Source organism: Aphelocoma coerulescens, chromosome 1, assembly GCF_041296385.1.
Source record: "Aphelocoma coerulescens isolate FSJ_1873_10779 chromosome 1, UR_Acoe_1.0, whole genome shotgun sequence".
NCBI classification, from domain to species: domain Eukaryota; kingdom Metazoa; phylum Chordata; class Aves; order Passeriformes; family Corvidae; genus Aphelocoma; species Aphelocoma coerulescens.
Window position 1 is genome coordinate 40364382 of NC_091013.1, and position 18834 is coordinate 40383215.

Consider the following 18834-nt stretch of genomic DNA (forward strand, 5'->3'; position numbering starts at 1 on the left):
AAAGGATGGCAATTAATGTTGACCTGCGTGGCAAAACACCCAACCTATTTTTACCTCATTTATTATGACCTATTTTCATGGTAGAGACAATAAGTTGGAGCTAAATACAGAAGGTGACTCATATATCCCCTGTTCAAGATTTTAAGCATAATTCTGTAGAAAAGTTGAGTTATTGACTACTCCTCAGTCTTCTTCCACAGTAAATATTATTGGTAAAAATTGTGTTATTTTTTGGCTGAGCCATTTTTTTAACTACTTTTGTATTCTTGGTAAAAAAAATTAAATTTCTTCTAACCACATTATGATGAGGATATTGTAACAGACATCATAACATATCTTCAAAGGCTGAAGACTAGTAAAGGGAGGTTTTAATGTTTATCTTATTCACACAGTTTGGCTTATTTTACAATATATGAACAATAAAGTGCTTCCCACCATTTTGGGGCCTTTTGGTCATTCACACCTCCTTGTGATTCAAGGCTGTAGTTCAACTTTTCCAATGAGTAAGTATAGTAAGGCACAAATTGCTGGCAGGAAACCCTTTAGCTTGTTCATGATAAAACAGAAACAAAATAGAAAAGCTGCAGCAGAGAAGTGATTTCTTTGCAAAACATACTTCCCCATTAAGACCACCATATAACCCTTTTTCTCAGCTACAGACCAAGGTATTTGAAGAAAAGTGATGACTAAACAAAAGGAGAGTATTCAGTAAGCATAAAATAAAAGCAAAGAGGAAATTTTAAAAGGTCTTGTTACTTGTACAGCAAGTCTTCAAAGTCATTTAACTCTGAAAAAGAGACAATTTAATATCTTAATTCTCTAGCAAAACAACTGCATTACTTTTTTTACTAACTGTACACACTGCCTTCTGTTGTTTTTTAAAGTCTCAGTCATACAACTGTGCCTTCTTAGACTATACCACCGAACTTACTGAATCAATTTCTGTTCATTACTTTGATAAATCAAGAGGGGTTTCTTTAAAGCATCAGTCACTGCAAGACCTCCTTTGTGAAGTTACTTCATTACCCTCCTTGTCTGGCCTAAGAGAGCAATCATACCACCACTCTATTTTGCAAAAGGCTACAACAGGCAGAGTCTCTCTGCACACTAACAATGTCTCCATCTGCTCTGAAGAATTATTCATTCATTTTTCTTCCTTCTTCCTCCACTGCAATCAAATAATTAACTGCCCTACAAATTCAGGGAGAGGGAAGAGATACATAGAACATCACTGGAATGGAAGCAGTTCATTCTGTGATGAAGGAGAATATCCCTTATATGAAAGGATATCAGATCCTTAAAACAAAAATATAGCAATCTATGCTTGTAGCAGAACTTCTACAGATAGGAGACAACTGATGTTTCTAGGATGCAATGACTCCTTTAAGCTTGTCTCCCTTCAGATCAAATGACATAGGCACTGCAGTAAGCCAATTTGCAAACAATAGCTGAAATGATAACTTGTACAGAATTGTTTGGCACAGATATCTACAATTAGATGCAGGATTTCCTTTTAAATTCCAAAGGGACTTCCACATCCCTGTCTTTCTTTACTACAGTTGAACGTGAGGAACAAACAAGGTGTTCCTAACTCCGGAAAGAGGAAGAGAAGAGGGGAAAAAAAAACCCCAAGCTGCCAGTAAAGACAGAAAGAAAACTTGATCATGCCCACATGGACTGAAAATAACTTTCAAGGGTCAACTACTAAGCTAAAAAGGAGGCCCCTATTCCCACATAGGAAAGAGGGCATTTTTTATTCTTGTGAAATAATTTAATCATAAGACTTTTAGAACACTCCTGAAAACGGAATGCTGTGCAAAGAAACTTGTTGCTGTTGTGTCTTATTTTGATAAAGACATATCAGACAAATAAAACAACAAAATCAGGAAGCGGGTGGCTTAAAAAACACAGAGTTGCTTAATTTCTAATATTAGTTTCTATCCTTGTGCTACATAGAAAAGCAAAAAGAATGGTAAATGTTGTTGCCAGTCTTTCTTCTATTCCTCCACTAGGTGTCTTCTAATTCTTCAGTTTTTCAGGGTAAATTCAGGCCATGCAAAGTAAGAAAGTCTTTGCTTACAACTCATCCTCAGAATTGTATCTTAATGTACAAACAGAAATGCAAAGGGGAGACCTGTATGAAATGTAACTATTTGAGCAATAACAGAATTCGCAGTTCCACAACTACAGGAACAATTGCAGCTTCCCTGCCACGTGGCATGCCTCACAGCTTCCATGCCTCTCCTTCCATAGGAGAGACAAAGTGGCTTTCACTCTTTATAATCAGTTTTCCTGAAAACCTGGCTAAGTAGCGCAGGTGTATAAAGGAATGAACCCATCATACCTGTTTTCTGCTGTTCCAAAATGTGTTGCTATGCTTGCTAAAGATCCGCAGATGGCAGCATTGATGCAGTAATTAATCCTCACCACAGCAGAGGTCAAAACCATTTCACCAAACTGTTTCTTATTAGAGGTTAAACCCCATTTTCCAGTGTAAGAGATCTTAGCACCAGGCAGTAGAAGCACTGGCCCAGGAACTGTCTGGCAGTAAAGAGAAGCCAGATCCAGGATCACTACTACAAGACACTGTGCCAATCAGTCGCTCAACAGCTGTGACAGGTTAGGCCCCATCATCCTGGAAATAAATGATGCTATCTAGACAGTAATGAGTGCTGTGAGCCATGGGCCACTGGTATAGTTCTTATGGTTGCCTCCATATGCCGTCAAATTCGAAAGTAGAAGGAATACAGAGATGTCCAACATCCTGCCACCTTTACTGCCTTTTCTTCTCTCACTGCTGCTTGTCCAAAACAAGCTTTGCATGCCCTCTCATTTCTGCTGTTTGGGTAAGTGATATGAATTTGGTGGCCCACATCATCACACAACACAGGGCTCTGTTACAAGCAAATGAAGGCAATGTCCCAGATGTTCCAGGACAAAAATAAAAAAGCACTGACAGGCAGTATGATTTGTAGGCAAAGGACGAAAGTGGCAGAGAACACAGAGTACACAAGTCCCTGTTCAGTTTCACTGGTCGATCCTATCTTAAAGCCACCTTTACCAACACAATGTCTACATAAGGAAAACAGCTGCTTAAATTATTGAACTTCAAATTTATGCCCTGGCTTACTCTCCTAGGCCTCTTGTAGTGATAAAGCTCATGATTTTCAGCTCCTTCCCTTTAAAGTGCATATGTGTGTGTGTGTAGAATAGATACAATTTTTGTAGTTGATCAGTTGGTTGAGTCCTCTGACTGGACGCGGCTCCATACCTGAAAAGACAGTGACTCTGAAACCACCTGCTTGCAGCCAGCTCTGCTGTCCACCTGAGCCAGCTCAGAGCACCAGCTGGCCTTGTCCCGGTGCTCCGATGCACCGAGCATGCTCACGCTCAGCTGCTCTTTCATTTCCCTCCAAGGACAGTGCTGAGCCTACACACCAAGGAAACCTGCCCAGCAGAGTTCCCAATGAACCAGATTCACTGCTGTGCAGCAGGCACCGGGCTGCTCTGTCCCAGTCTGGATTATGCCAGCCCCTTTATCATCCTGATGCTCCCTCTCGTGTCACCTCAACTCCACCACAGCACACCAAGTTTCACAACCCCAACAACATTGCTGCTTGTTCATCTGCGCCAGGGACAGGTGGCACAGGCAGAACAGCATTAGAAGACTGTCACTTCAGCAAAGCAAGCTACTTGCCAGGGCTGGGCAAAACACAGTAAGGCACCCTTGAATTTGAAGTGCTTACTCTAATTCACACAGCCCACTCTCACTTCATGTACTTTCGATTAAACACTTCACTGGTCTGCTAAAGCCTAGGTAGCAATTTTTAATTGTTTAATTTTTGATAACATATACTCGGCCTAGTAACGGAGAGAGCTTGTCCAAACTCCTGAACTCTGGAGGAGTCAAAACAACTCTCCCAATTTCTGCACTTTACTTCATCAAAGGAATCTGAGTACATGCAGCTCCAAATAAAGACATTTCTTTTGAAACATTAATTCTATTCCTGGGAGGTATATCAAGTTTCAGAACAATACTTCTATGCACCTGAGACCTTTAAGAGCAGTTTAATAGTAAGAACATCACATACCACACACATAGCAAGGAAAGAGTATTGAAAACACTCTCCTGGATACTTCCAAAATAGAACAACTAACTCATTTCATAGTTCCTGACAATGCAGATTTAAAAAAAGAAAATAAAAAACTTGAGTATTCATACAGGTTTTAATAAACTATGAAATATCTGTCATGAAAAACGTGTATTTGAATTTAAAAAGCTGCTTCCCAACACAATGTAACACAAGAAGGCAGAAGAGACCCAACAGTTTAAGAAATCTGCCAAAGGCAACATGCGTTCATCAAGAAGCATGGAGCTGTGTTGGTATTTGCCATGAGCTAATATTAGACTATGGACATGCTGAGATTGCTGGGGTGTAAAAGACCACTGTCTCTAGTCCACTACCCCACTGTTATAGGCATCTCGGAGACACCACTTTCATTTTAATTAATTCCAGAAGTATTTTTCTTTTCAGATGCTGACAGGGATAAATAGATGAACTACAGGCCAGATGCACTGTCTATTTTTAGGCTATTTAGTGACAGGGTGTGTCCTGGCTGTACAAGAAAAGGTGCAGGGGGGAGGGGGGAAGGGTGGAGGGGTGGAAAAAAACCCCAAATGAACCCCGGAGAAGCATGGAATATTCAATTTTTTTTTAAAGGGGAAAATACAGGAGCTCCTTCCTCAAACCATACCATGTTCTAGCAAAACAGGGAAGAGAAAGCAAAATGTGATAGTAAATAAGACATGTCAGGTACAGCTAACTAGGCTGCAGTTCTCTTAAGCTGCTCCCTTTCCCATTCCTTCAGCTCTGCTGCACATTGCATTTATACCCACTCAGACAGAGGACTGGGAGAGGAGGGACAGCTATGCCGTGACACAGCCTCTGAGTAACACACACATGGAAAAACCAGAAACAACCACAATAACTTTATGCATTTAGTGCCATGACAACTTTTAACCAGTAGTTTATTCTTAAACATTCACTATGGTGAACACAAGATAGGAATAAAAAATGAAGCCAGTCTTCATCAAGGTTGAGAACAGTAACCCAAAACTGCATGTGAACTCACCCACAACAGCAAACCAGTAAGTTAAGAAACTGACATGGGAGAGTTGCTTCCTGCACCACTGGTGCAATGAACCATGCAAGAAGCTTCAGTGCTTTATTTTCAATAGATTCAAAAGGTGGAAAGTTTGAAAGGAGAAGAACATGAGCTCAAGCCTGCTCCCTACCAAACTGAGGCAGAGGGTAATCCTTCTGTCTCACTGTGTGCAGAACTTCTCTGTATCAGCTGGACAAAGCTTACATTACACAGTAAGTGAGCAAGCAAAACATACTTTTCTGTACCATCACTAAACTGCTGAAAGACCCAGCAGTACATTAATTCTGCAAAAGCAACAGCATGAAGGCAATCTCTTCAGTGCTGCACTTTGAGGTTGTTGCAAGTGATCAAACCCATTTCTTCTGAGGCTTACTGCCAGTTAGTGAAGGCACCATAATAGACCACATGCACTCTGCCTTATCCTCAGACAGGAAATACATTGGCTTAGCTTTTAACTACTTAAAACCAGCTTTAGCACAACAGAATGCAACTAAAATTACCTTGTCTATTGCTCGAACTTTAGAATACCAAAAGAAGACCCAGACGGAAGTGGGTATTTAATTCAGTAAAAGATGGAGCAGAGGAAGTACTCACCCATCTGAGGGAAACCAGTGCAAGGCACTCATTTCTAGCTGATAAAACAGCAAAGGAAACAAAAATACAGCCAGGTGCTTCCTACAGCAGAAACCAAAGCAACAGGGGAATGCAACGCAGCAGAGCAGCCCACTGCCTCTTGCAAACCACAGGCAGTGCAACTTTTGATTTGGGTGTTCACCTCCATATGCTTATCACCCTGCAGCTGCAGCCAGCCTGAGCACCTAGACAAGGAGTATGCAATTGCTGGTACAGCAAACACCTCTTTTCAGCCTACTGCTGCCAGACAGAGCTATCCCTCCACACCTAGGGGGAAGGCCTCCCAGCCTACAAGCAGCAGAGAGGTTTGGCTCCCTCTTCTCCACCAGGAAGGCTGTGAAAAGCCTGAGTGAAAGCAGAACACAGACCAACATGTCTATGCTGCAGCAAACCAGATGGGTGGCTAACCTGCCAGCATCCTCAACTGGGCCGCTGATATCCACCTGTCTAAACAGTGGGACTTGATTGCAGCTGCCCTCAAAAGGCATGACCTCCCCTGCAGGGTCAGAACATCAGCCACCCACCAGACAAAATGAGACACAGCTATAAAAGGTCACACTTCCCACCCTCCCTGAAGAACACAACAAGCCAAGAGACAACTCACAGCATATGGCTTCCCTGACCCCAAGCTCAACATCTGCCTGCTTTCCATTTAAACCCAGAATCACTTTTGTACTTCCTCTTTAGCTAAGGGAGGCACTGACTGTCCACTTGCCTGTTTTGGTATATTCACAGTGCAGTTCAGCCTGGAAGGTGCCTGACACTTCTGTATTTTTTCCCAAAACAAAGTACTCCTGGCTAGGGGAGTTCAAAAGTCCAGTTCTTCTCTTCCAAAAGATACACATATGGCACTGAATTTCGGAACAGTTGAAAACAAGTGCTTTGTTCTGCTGTAGCATGCTCTGGAGTTGCTTTACTAATGCTAAAGCCACTGAAGAATTTTCAACACTGGTTAGTCCTTTCAAGATAATCCTTAATCCTAAAATATTAAGCACTTTTAAATAGATTCATATTTCTATAGGGTGGTCTGGGTAAGATTTGCAGCTCATTGCATTTAAGAGGCCTTTGGAATGATCACAAAAAACCAAGTTTCATATTAGTTCACCTAAACAGGAAAAAACCAAATATTTAAAGGTAATCTACACACCAAAAATCATAGCCAGGTCCCTCCCTGTGATTACTTTACCCATCACACTGACCTATGCAGACACCCACACGCTAACACAAACACATTTAGCTGAGATAAACTACATGACTCCAGGAGAGAGGGGCTTTTTTTCACAGAAGTTATCTTGAGCACTAAATGAGGATCACCTACCTACATTAGTTTTACGGTCAGTGAAGAAAGATGTTCCCACAAACAAACCTCATTCTGGCTATTTCTGGACTGCAGGACTTTGTTGCTTCTGGCACCAGCTGCACATCCTGGCAAATTCTTGATGACATGTCAGGTGGAGACTGAAATGTAACTGCTCCCCTGCTCAACACAGAGCTCTCTGCTCCCACGTCCCAAAGACTGCCAGTCAGAGACCTGAAGCAGCAAGTGCTCTACAGAGAATATGGAATGAACTCCTTCTCTGAATGGCTTTTCTAAAGGGTGGATCTTTTTTCAAGTTGACAAAGAGGAAACATAGGAAGTTAGTCTTCTTCACCTATAATCCTTTGTGAATGCTCCCATCCCACCTAAGACATCTGTTGCAGTGACACAGCTGAGAGATTTTATTCCATTTTTATACAGGCTAAAACCTCTCTTAATACATCATTTTTCAGCAAAGCTCTTGAATAAGCATGTTATTTTTTTAGACAGCAAATAATATATAGAAATATTGTTCCTGTGTTAATAAAATGTTTTAAGTACAGGCATAAACAAAGTTGTGTATTCAAGTGAATCAAACTTCTCATTTCAAATGCAGTGAATTTCTGTCACTTTCAGACTGACTACTATCCAAGGCAATATAAATAAAATGGGGATTTCCACAAAAAATCCACCAGACTATGCTCTACTGAAAATACATTTACATTGTGCTTATTAGAAACTTATGCATAACCAAGATGTGTATTCTTGCAGATACCTTTTCATGGAAACCTTAACCTAAAATATACTTTCATTATACCACAAACACTTAAAAGAGTGTTTTAAAAAGATATGTAGTACAACAGCCTGGCCTGACCACACTGGAAATATTTAAAAAGTTTGACTGTTGGAAGGTAATAGAAATACCAGTTCACAGACATTGCACCTACATGAAACAGTAACTTTTAAGTATGACCAATAAAATAGCTCAGAACTAGCGAGATTACGTCATTGTTTCCTGCCTGTGAAGAGGAGTTATTTTAGTTAAGTGAAGCTGAGCAAAGAAGAGGAAGTCTAAATCTTCTACAGATTTGGGGCCATGAAAGAAGCATCTCTGAAGAAACTCTGTAGTGCACAAAAGGTGAGTAACAATCCCTTATGCTGTGCTAACAAAGTAACTTGGATGTTTATACACGTTGTTAAGAGACTTCGTTGTTCAGAAGTTAAACATGGGAATTAACTCTAGAACTAATGAAAAGATATTTAATTCTTTAGTGCACTTTCAAAACATCAGCATCATTCTATACACAACATTTAAAGAAAAATGACTGCATTTGTAAAAGCATAGTACCATAAATACTGTTGTTTAGGATTTTAACAAAAATTTTAAAAATATGCAATAAATGAAAACATTGGTAAGTACATTTTATACTAAAAGAAAAATGTTTGTTTTCATGAAACTAAAACCAGGAGAAGAGTGTTGCTTGGTCTCTCTCTGCCTCACTGAAAGTCGTGTTCTCCTTGGGGAAATGCAAGCAAACATAAGGGACAGACAAAGTAAAAAGGGGGACTGGGAACAGAGATACATGCATGGTCCTTTAATGGAACCACTGTTACCTAACTTGCAGTAAGAATCTGGAGGAAAAGATTTAATTGTGATTTTGCTGTGAAAGTCTTGTTCTTGTACACGGCACCTAGCTGGCCTTCCCAATTCACATCAGACATTCAGAATGTCAGTTATCATTACAAAATTAAAAGACTGATATAACATACAGACAAACACAGAGGAATCATTCAGAATTAACACAGACAAGCCTTCCAGAAACCAGTGTCTTCAGGGGCTCTTCAGCAAGTGCTTTAATCAATACCAGTAAGTAAACGTTATCATTATGAAAAATGGCAACTAGGGCAAAACCATCCACCCAGAGACACCCAAAGATCTGCTTGGGCTGACCTGGGAGGTTTCAGCCTGAGCTCCATGCAGACAAGTACCGATGAAAAAGCAAAATATCTCCAATTGTGTATAAATGCAGACAGGTAACTCATGCTTTTTTAAAATCTCAGTATTTCTTACCTACATAAATGTTACATTTTAGGTTCTTAAAAATTAACTGGCATGCATTTAAGCTCACAAAGTTGGGAAACAACCCACTGTTGCTTTGACACAAATAAGAGTCTCCAACAACCAACCAGAAAAAAACCCAAACAAACCCAACAAACCCTTTTTGTTACAGCAGGTCCATTCTTTGATATATCTCAAAACTGTCACAAACTTGAAATAACCAGCAAATAAGGCATGGAACCCCTGGTTTTCCTGAAAGAAGATCACACCAGATTCAGCTTCCTCTCTTCCCATCAACATCAGCCTACTGGTTATTTCGAAAACATGACCTGACCAGAAACAATTACAGTCACTGCAAGTCCAAAGGAGAGAAACGCAAAATCAAAACTAAAATCCATGATGTTTCTTAATATTCAAGTGAATTCTTCTACCTCTTTTATACATTACTACTCAATTCACCTGCTAAATCACTCAGGATATGGAGCTTGGTAGTCCTGCACTATGTCATACACAATCACTAGCAAGAGAGAAAAAGAAAACAGAACTAAAGAGAAAAAAACCCACTTACAACGTGCAAGGGCAGGGGGGAGGTGTGTATTAAGCAACATTTGGACAATTTTGTGCAACAGTAGTGAAAGTGGAACAGCGTGCCAGATAATATTTCAACTATATTGCTAGCATGTGCTCAAAATTTTTAAGCATATGCCATCTAACTTTCAATAAGGTTTGCTAGCATTCTTTAATTCTTTTGTTCTTCTTATTTTTAGAGTTCTTCGCACAATGAGGAATTTTAGAGGCATTTATACAGATGCCCTCCAAACCTCTTTTTTGCATTACATGCATTGCTTTTCCCATACAAAACATAAATTCTATTGTATGTTGTAATGTCCTCATCTGAGCAGAAAATACCTTTTCTGTTTTGTACAGCTGAAAAAACAACCTTGAAGTTAAGGGTTAGATATTTCTATGCACAACATTTTTATATATCTGTAAACTGGAGAATTGTAAGAAAATTAGCAGCCTAAATTTCATATTTCAAGGCAGATACTAACGTATATAAAGATTTAACAGGTCATATTTAAGTTAGTTACTCTATGGGCACTCTTGTCAAAAGCAGCTGCTATTTGCCAGTGTCAAACCAGGATGCCATAATAAACACTGGTCCATATCCCTATGCATTCCTATAGCACCGAGAAAGTATTTGGTAACATTACAGAGAAAGCATTAAGCAGATGGGCAGTAACAATAAACCTTTTTTTAATGCATTCTTCACTTCTGGAGATAAAACTCACAGGAACTATGCACCCTTCTGCTCTTGAGAACAGTTCTGGTGCCTAATCCGATACTGCAGAAGTTCCTTGGCTGCTTGTCACAAGTGGGAAAATCAGACAAACAACTAACTTGTTCCTCCTCCTCTTCACAAAGCTGCCACAGGAATGGGTAAAAGGCCAGACAAGAGGAACCCTCCCACATAAAGTCATGAAACTGTGACCACAGCCAGAGCCAGGAAAGTGCTAGGGGTGAGGGTTAAACAAAGCACTCATGCAAACACAAGGTAAGGTCTGCCATCCTCACAGGCTCCAGGGATCCTCTCCTTCAGCTCCCATCACCTCAACCTGCACAGTGATGTTTCACATGTCCAGCTCCTATGACCAAGAAGCTGGAAGAAGAAACACAACTGTGCCCTGGGGCAGCTGGCTACCAGCCAGGAACTTCTCCCCCAAACAAATACTGTTCCCATATGGCCTGGCTGGAGACTGTGCTGCTTCCCATCTTTTTACTTTTTTAAACAGGAAGTCTATTAATCTATTCATCTCATTCGTATGTTGGGTGGGTGGTTCTAATGCACTGGGATTAAACACTGTATTAGAAGCTATGTAGCTAGTAAACCAGTTTTTTAGTGTCTTATGAGTAAGCACCTGTTCTTTTGGGAGTTAAGTAGCTCCTACACAAATAAAATGCAAAATCAATACTCTTTGCATATCCAAATGCCAATACTCCATGCCATGCTCACTTGTTTCTATTCATAACTAGCTTTAGTCAAGAATTTTTTAACAGGAACAACTTGGAAGAAATATTTTCTTTAGAAAGTAGCTCTCACAGCTCAAATAGAACTGTTTCAATCTAATAATCAGTGACTGACACACAATTGAAGTGTCAATCTTGACTTTTTGATTCCTTATATAAAAAAGCGCCTTAAGTAATTACAATATTTTATTAAAACATGCTTATGAATACTATTTTCACAAGTCTGACAATATATATTTCCCTCAGAGGATGATAATGTATTTGCAGTCAGAAAAAGCAACACAGCTAGCACATTTCAGAGCTAAACAATACAGTCTCATCACTAAACACTATCGTAAAACAATCTTCCTGTTTGTTTTTAAAGATAGATTTTATTTGACTGAGAATAACTTCCCATATTTTATCTAATTTTAGGGTATTTATGGAGTGCAACAACTATTCCTAAATTCAATTAAATTATGATGCCTGAAAATCCCCACCCAGAAGAATACAGGATTGCATCACTGGTCTTCTACAGTTTTGTGTTCACAGTGGGATTGTTGGTGAATGCCACTGCGCTATGGGTGTTCAGCTGCACTACCAAGAAGAGAACCACCATAACTGTATATATGATGAATGTCGCATTACTTGACCTATTTTTTATATTTTCCTTGCCTTTTCGGATAATCTACCATGGGACAGAAACGTGGTCTTTTGGAGATACATTCTGTCGGATCATCAGTGCTTTCACTGTATTTTATCCAGCCATTGCTCTGTGGCTGCTCACTTTTATCAGCGTAGACAGATTTATGGCTATTGTCCAGCCCAAACATGTCAAAGAACTAAAAAATACAAAAAAAGCTGTGCTGGCTTGCACTGGAATCTGGATAATGACCCTCTCAACAACGTCCCCACTGCTGTTTCTACGATCTGATCCAGACCAAGCCTCAAATTTTACCACCTGCATGAAAATGCTTGATATCATCCATTTAAAGGAAGTAAATGCATTGAACTTTTGTCGCTTGATTTTTTTCTTTTTGATCCCCTTGTTTATCATGATGGGGTGTTACCTAGTCATTATTTACAATTTTATTCACGGCAAGACTTCCAAATTGAAACCTAAGGCCAAGGAGAGATCCATAAGAATTATAGTTACTCTGATTGCTCAGGTACTCATCTGCTTTGTACCCTTCCACATTTGCTTTGCCTTCCTGATGTTGCAAGATGAAAATACAATTTACAATCCCTGGGCAGCCTTTACCACCTTTCTCATGAATCTCAGTACCTGCTTGGATGTTATACTGTACTACATCGTTTCCAAACAATTCCAGGCAAGAGTCATCAGTGTAATCCTTTATCGCAATTACCTTCGAAGTGTGCGCCGGAAAAGTTTTCGAACTGGAAGTGTGAGATCACTCAATAACATGAACAGTGAAGTGATATAAAAAGAGAAAAAATGTCAGGGGACTTCTACAATGTAAACAAGTGATTTCTTTTCCAAATTCTAGCACTTGGCTACACAGAATTTTCTGTAACCAAAAGTAACAGATGTATTTGTTCCAATGTAATTATGACAGAAGCAGAATAATAATTGCACCTCTTTTACTTGCTCAACATCTTTTATTGTTTCACCTGAAATGAACTAAAACCCAGCATCAGTGTTAAACTTTCCAATGCTTTTATCACCTCAAAAGACTGTGAATGTTGTCAGACATGAAAGTGACTATTAATATAATAAAGTAGACAACGCTGAAGAATTATGATGCAACGTATATATTAATTTTTTATATTTGCATAATCAAATGCTCCTGAAACTACTGTATATCCCACACTTCTAAAATTAACTTCATTCTCTCAAGATCAATGTCATCATGACTTAATGAGAAGGCATATGTAGGGAAAATTCATACTGCACTTAATTAAAAACTTCTTTGATGCAGATTTCTTTGTAACTGACTATATTCTGCAGTCATAAAAATACCATCAAAGGGTACAATGGTCAAAGAGTTCATTACCTTACCTGTGGGTATGATGTGCACATTTATTACACCTTACTTTTGCACAAAGTATATTTTTAAACATATGAAGATATTAATTTCTCCAGACACATTGGCAGCCTATGTCCTAGCAACAAACTCCAGGTAACAAACATGATGAGTAACTGCAGTAGCTATTCAAGCTTTCAACTCCTTTTGAATACTCACACACTACAAAAGAATGTATCTTTATAGTACCAAACATATGCTTTTTGTCCACTGTAAATCAGTCTTTAGATACTTTCAACAGACGCTCTGCAAAAGTAGAAATACAAAAATGTCTAATATGGTGTTTAATATTAAAAATCTTACTCCAAGAGCTTTTATTATTACCTCAGAGTGCGCAACACATGGAAACTCAAGTCTCTATGATCTCACCTGCCAGAAGCTTAACCACAAGGGTTGCAAGCTCTGTGGTTCTACTGTAGCATGCACATCTTTTATGAAGTGCAGAAATCTCAAACATAGGTTACGCAAAAGTGAACCACTGAACACCTTTAAAGCTGTAAGAACTGCAGCTGAAAGCACAAAAAGGAGTAACAAGCTCTAGCATTCAATTTTTGAAAAACGTACAAAATACCAGTATGAAATGCACATGCATTTTAAAAGTGAACATAAAGCATAGGACTGACAGTTCTGTTGCCTTTCTGATTTAGGACAGAAATCAGCACAACCTGATTCTAGTTTTTACAAATTGAACGGATCCAAAGAATTTAGACTGAACAAATACAGCGATAATTTGTGCACTGCAGGGCATGTTGCAACCACGTCAATAGAGCAAATGAGACTAACATATTGTAAACTAACCATTATATGGATAAATTCTAAATTAAACACAAATCATAGCTAAGAAATAAATGTTTGAAATTATAATAGTTGTGCCAAGAACCTTTACACTTTGGTTCAAAAGAGGATTAAATTTAATTTGAAGTGTTACATGAAGAAAGGTTTTTTAAAATAAAATTTTCAGAAAACAATCCCTTGAAACTATATCTAAAATAACCAATTCATTAGAAGCTACTTACAAACCAGAAGGCAAGCTGTTGATGGTGATGCCAAACATATACTGAGTGATTTCTACAAGGAGAAGATCAAACAAAGCTGAGAGCATCCAAGCGCCCAATAAAAAAGACTGGAAAAAAAAGGTTAATTTGAATCAATTCAACAGTTTGTAAATAAGGTTTTAATATACCTCTAAATATAAGAAAAAATAAGTAAACCTCTACACTAGTTCAATTAAGACTAATTGAATCTTTAACACAATGTAATTCTAGGTCTACTTGTCTAGATACTGAAGAATGAAGTGTAAGATTGTTTCCAAAATTAAATTCCATGGGTCTGATACCTTACAACTGATATAGCTGCAAACAGTAATTAGAATAATCCACTGACTGCTAGATATTATCAATATAAATTTAAATTTATGAAAACCAAATTATCTTTAAAACCCTTTAACATATATATCTATGCAACATGCTAGAAATAAAACTGCAGTATTCATCTAAGAGTACAGAACTAAACTGTACAGAAAAGTTTCTATTAAAAAAAATCCCTCAAAACTGGAACTTACTGAAAATTTTCTGCTGCCATATCTTCTTTCAAATATTCTAAAGTTGTAAATGAGCAGACTGCTGCAGAATGTGTCTTTCAAATCAAGACATATTGTTCTTCCACATACAAGTCTCCAAATCTGGAAGGTTAATGATCATCATGTTAAGCCTCTCTTCCTTCAAGGAAACTCTTTACAGAATTTGTGCTCAGAGGGAATGCAATACTGAAGCCAGATAACAGAAATGCAGCATAGTTAAGGAGGGAAATACAGAGAGTAGAATATTGTGGAGAGTTCAAGAAGTCTCTTTAAAACTAAAATATTTTCAAGGCAGATGTCTAACTGTTAAAATAAACAATTGAAATTAACTCAAATGCACTTTCATGTTCCTTTACATTTACAAATAAAAATGTAAATCACAACCCTAGTGAATTTAGAATTATAAAAAATATTTTTGAAGCAACCTCTAGATACAAACTAGTACAGTGTAACTGTTCTAAGAAAGTCTAATCTGACCAGCTTGCTCAGGGCCATGTCAAGGTAAGTCTTGAACACCTCTAAGGATGGAAACTGCTCCTCTGTTCCACCAGTCTCACAGTGAAAACCTTTTTCTTTAAATGGAATTTCTAGTAATTCATGCCCATTCCCTCTTGTCCTTTCACTGGGCCTGGCTCCGTCTTTTTTGCTCCCTCACATTAGGTATTTACACACACTGGTAAGATCTACCCTAAATCTTCTCTTCTCCAGGCTAAACAACCCCAGCTCTCTCAGCCTCTCCTCATACACCAAATCCTCCAGCCCCTGATCAGCCTGCTGGCCCTCCACTGGACTCTCTGCAACATATCAAGGTCAATTTTGTACTCAGGAGCCCAGCACAAGGGACAGATGTAGTCTCACTGAGACTGAGTAAAGATGGTCACCATCCAGACCTCCTTGTGAGGCTCTTCCTAATGCAGCCCAGGATGCTGTTGGGCACTTAGTCACAATGCTGCATTGCTGGTTCATGTTCAACTTAAGCCTTCATCAGGACCCTCAGGGCCTTTTCTGTAAAAGTGATTTCCAGCTGCTCAGCCCACAGCTTGTACTGGTGCATGATGTTATCCCTCTCTGATGCAGGAGTTTGCACTTGCCTTTGCTGAACTAAGGTTCCTATTGACCCTTTTCTCCCCCTCTAAATGGCTGCAGAACTAACAGGTATAACAACTACAAATCCCAGTTTTACATCACCTACAGGCTTGCTGAGAGAATGCCATGTCCTGCTGTCCAAGTTATGAATGAACACACTAAACAGTACTGGCCCCAGTCCATTTCACTCACCATTCTCACTATCCCATGTCAACATGCCCAATTTTAGATCCTAGCCTGAGTACCACCCCTCCTGAAGTCGAGACTGGCAGGGCTATGACCTTGCAGCTGAGTATTTCCGGACATGCACTAACTGAACAGCCCTCACACAGACTATGAAAGGCTTCTAGCCTTACTGCTCTTTGCTTTAGCCAGCTTAAAAAATACATAGATATGATAAAATGAAGATCTTTCACACACAGCATCTTCACTGCTCTTGAGGGTTCTTTGTATGGAGAGAACGACCTTTTAGTTTTAGACAGCACGTATTTTGCCTTCCAAATCAAATGTACTCTTCTTCAACTGTTCACTTTAATTCTTGTGCTCTCTACCAGCTTTAAGAAGCGTTAAAATCCAACATCCAAAATGTTTGTTCAGCCCTTGAAAAAATTCTTTCCATTAAACACATCCTTGCAGGTGAAATTATTCTAAACAAATTTTCTTTTAAGAGCTCTCATTTGGATATTACCATCAGACAGGAGTTAAACAATCTGCTTTCTCTGATCTCAGAGGTACTCAGTGATATAGTATATAGCTTACTCCAAAGGCTATGGCAGTAAGTGGAACAATCTCATGAAATAAAAAATCCAAACTCACAAATTCTCCAAAGCACCACAATAAAAGTGTTGTAGCTTTTACTGATACTTGCAAGTGTTTATGGTTAAGATACAGTAGAGATGATTTCTTTGAATAAAACACAGCCACTACTGTTTTTCAGCAGATCAAGCATATGGAAAGGGAGGATTTTTCTAAAGACAAATTGCAAAACAAACAAACAAATCTCAAACCCTCACAATTCCCATTTAAAACTTGAATAGTTTCTCAGACTTTTTCATTCCCCTCTCCAGACACATGATTATAACATTTTTAAAATGCAGACATAATTTATGTATTTTCACTGCACAGCATCAGCAAAACACTTGGAAAATATGAGTAGTGCTCTTGCAGAGTTGTAATTTATTATTACAATAAAGCTCTTGTTCTTGACAAGAAAGATTAGAGAAAGTGCAATAGCACAGAGTATCACTAGCTAGGTCTAATAATCTTTTAAAGCTTACAGGCTACAACTGATATCCTCAAAGACATTACTTTGACTACATACCTTCTGTTTGATGCAATTGTAAAATCTGTGGTGTATGATAAACACAGAGGCATTTGCTGACCCTTCTTTATTGAGCAGTAGTTTGCCACTTCCAAAAATTAAAAACATCCCAAAACAAACACCCACAGAACTTATCTAATCACTTTTAAGTGCATTATTTCAACATTTAAAGCTGATACTACAGGATCCTTAATTAAACTTAAAACCTTACAAGATACAATACCTAAAAGATAGAGTATCTTAGTTTGAAACAGAAATGAATAAGAAATTAACCAATTCAGCCGATTGCTGAAGAGCATGACAAACTCCCCCATCATCTGGAATTTTCAAATTAGAAGCAGCAGTTCTATTCAACAGGCAAAGTTTAGTTTTCCACAACTGACTACAACAGAAGTTACAGAATGAAAGTTATAGCCTCCATTGTTAAAATAAATCATTTCTAATCAGCATGCCTAATCAAAATAGCCCTCCTCAGCCTCGAAAGTTAAGCACAATAAGATACTGACAGTCATATCAAAATACTTGTATTATTATTAAATGGGTTAAATCACACTTCATTCATAGCAAGTTTCCAAATGCCAGTGCCTGAAAGAAAAAAAAATTACAAAAACCAAGTAAGTTCCCAGACAAGACAAAGAAGTGGAAAGCTATGTTGATTGTTTCAGATCAGTTTTTCTCACATTTTCCAAAAAGTATCATACTGGGGTGGCATAAAAAACGGTAAGAACAGGCTGGTCTACAGCAGTTCTTTACCTGTTCTTACAGAACAAAGGGAAAGAACCAGAGGACAGACAGACTATGGGGGAAAATTGCACGGAAGATCACAGTTTGCAGTCTCTTTTCACACAAAGTGAACAGACTCTTACCTGAAAATCCTCTTTTACAGCTTGTAGGTTATACGCAAAGAACTTCTGATAATGTTGGAAGAGCAGAGTCAATAGAATCGAGATGGCACTTGGGACTAGTAACAAACTCTTTGACAAAGGCGCTTTATCTTAAAGACAAAACAAACAAACCATTTTAGAGAAAAGTCTTTCACATTCAAGAAGTGACATATTTAAACAGCTGACTGGAAGACATAATGGCAGTGATACCATCTTGATTTTTTTCAACAACTTCCCAAGTTTTCAAAAACTTGCATATAGATAGGAAGGACACACTAACCAAATGAAATGTTTAGAGATATTAATGACAGTTAAAAATTAACCAGACATTTTGTTTCCAACATTGTTTCATGAAATTGTTTGGCTACAATTAAACCTAAGTTCTCTGCACCTATAGAGGTCATGTCCTCCTATGCTGCCCTGCTAAGTCTCAATCACATTTCAGGAAATAAAATCAGCACTCTTTTTTCTAGCAAAATATACATGCACATCTAGTTAAAACAAATACTTCTGTCTCCTTTGCATTAGGGATTAAGATTAGCTTTTTCTTAGGGGCTATGAAGCAGGAACCAGCTGAATAAATGTCCTGAATAAATTGACTTTCTTTCCACTGCACTTAGATCCACCATTCAAGGAAGATTTACATGATATTCATCTTCCTTCCATTCAATCATTACAATTATTCATAAAGAAATTAGTCGAATCAGGATGTTTGTGAAATCAGAACTTCTTTCCTTCTAGGGGCATGACTTTCAGA

General features: G+C 38.5%; 2 protein-coding genes across 4 annotated transcripts in view; one reads left to right on the forward strand and one right to left on the reverse strand.

The window, feature by feature from the left end:
• Positions 1–18834, reverse strand: part of UBAC2 (UBA domain containing 2) — an 89356-nt gene that overhangs the window by 61955 nt on the left and 8567 nt on the right. For all 3 annotated transcript variants that reach the window (XM_069007975.1, XM_069007967.1, XM_069007985.1), the window contains exons 2-4: positions 18060–18187; positions 14769–14888; positions 14224–14330 (exon numbers count right to left, since the gene is read on the reverse strand). In XM_069007975.1, coding sequence (XP_068864076.1) covers positions 14224–14330; positions 14769–14888; positions 18060–18187 — 355 coding nt within the window. The remainder of the gene's footprint in view (positions 1–14223; positions 14331–14768; positions 14889–18059; positions 18188–18834) is intronic.
• On the forward strand, positions 8174–13892 carry GPR18 (G protein-coupled receptor 18). The gene is made up of 2 exons (XM_069029426.1): positions 8174–8234; positions 11598–13892. Exon 2 carries the CDS (start codon positions 11642–11644, stop codon positions 12605–12607), a length of 966 nt encoding a protein of 321 aa, XP_068885527.1. The 5' UTR covers positions 8174–8234; positions 11598–11641; the 3' UTR covers positions 12608–13892.

What these genes read in the sequence shown, in the direction of transcription:
- GPR18 (XM_069029426.1), top strand. Translation starts at nt 11,642, where the DNA reads ATGATGCCTGAAAATCCCCACCCAGAAGAATACAGGATTGCATCACTG.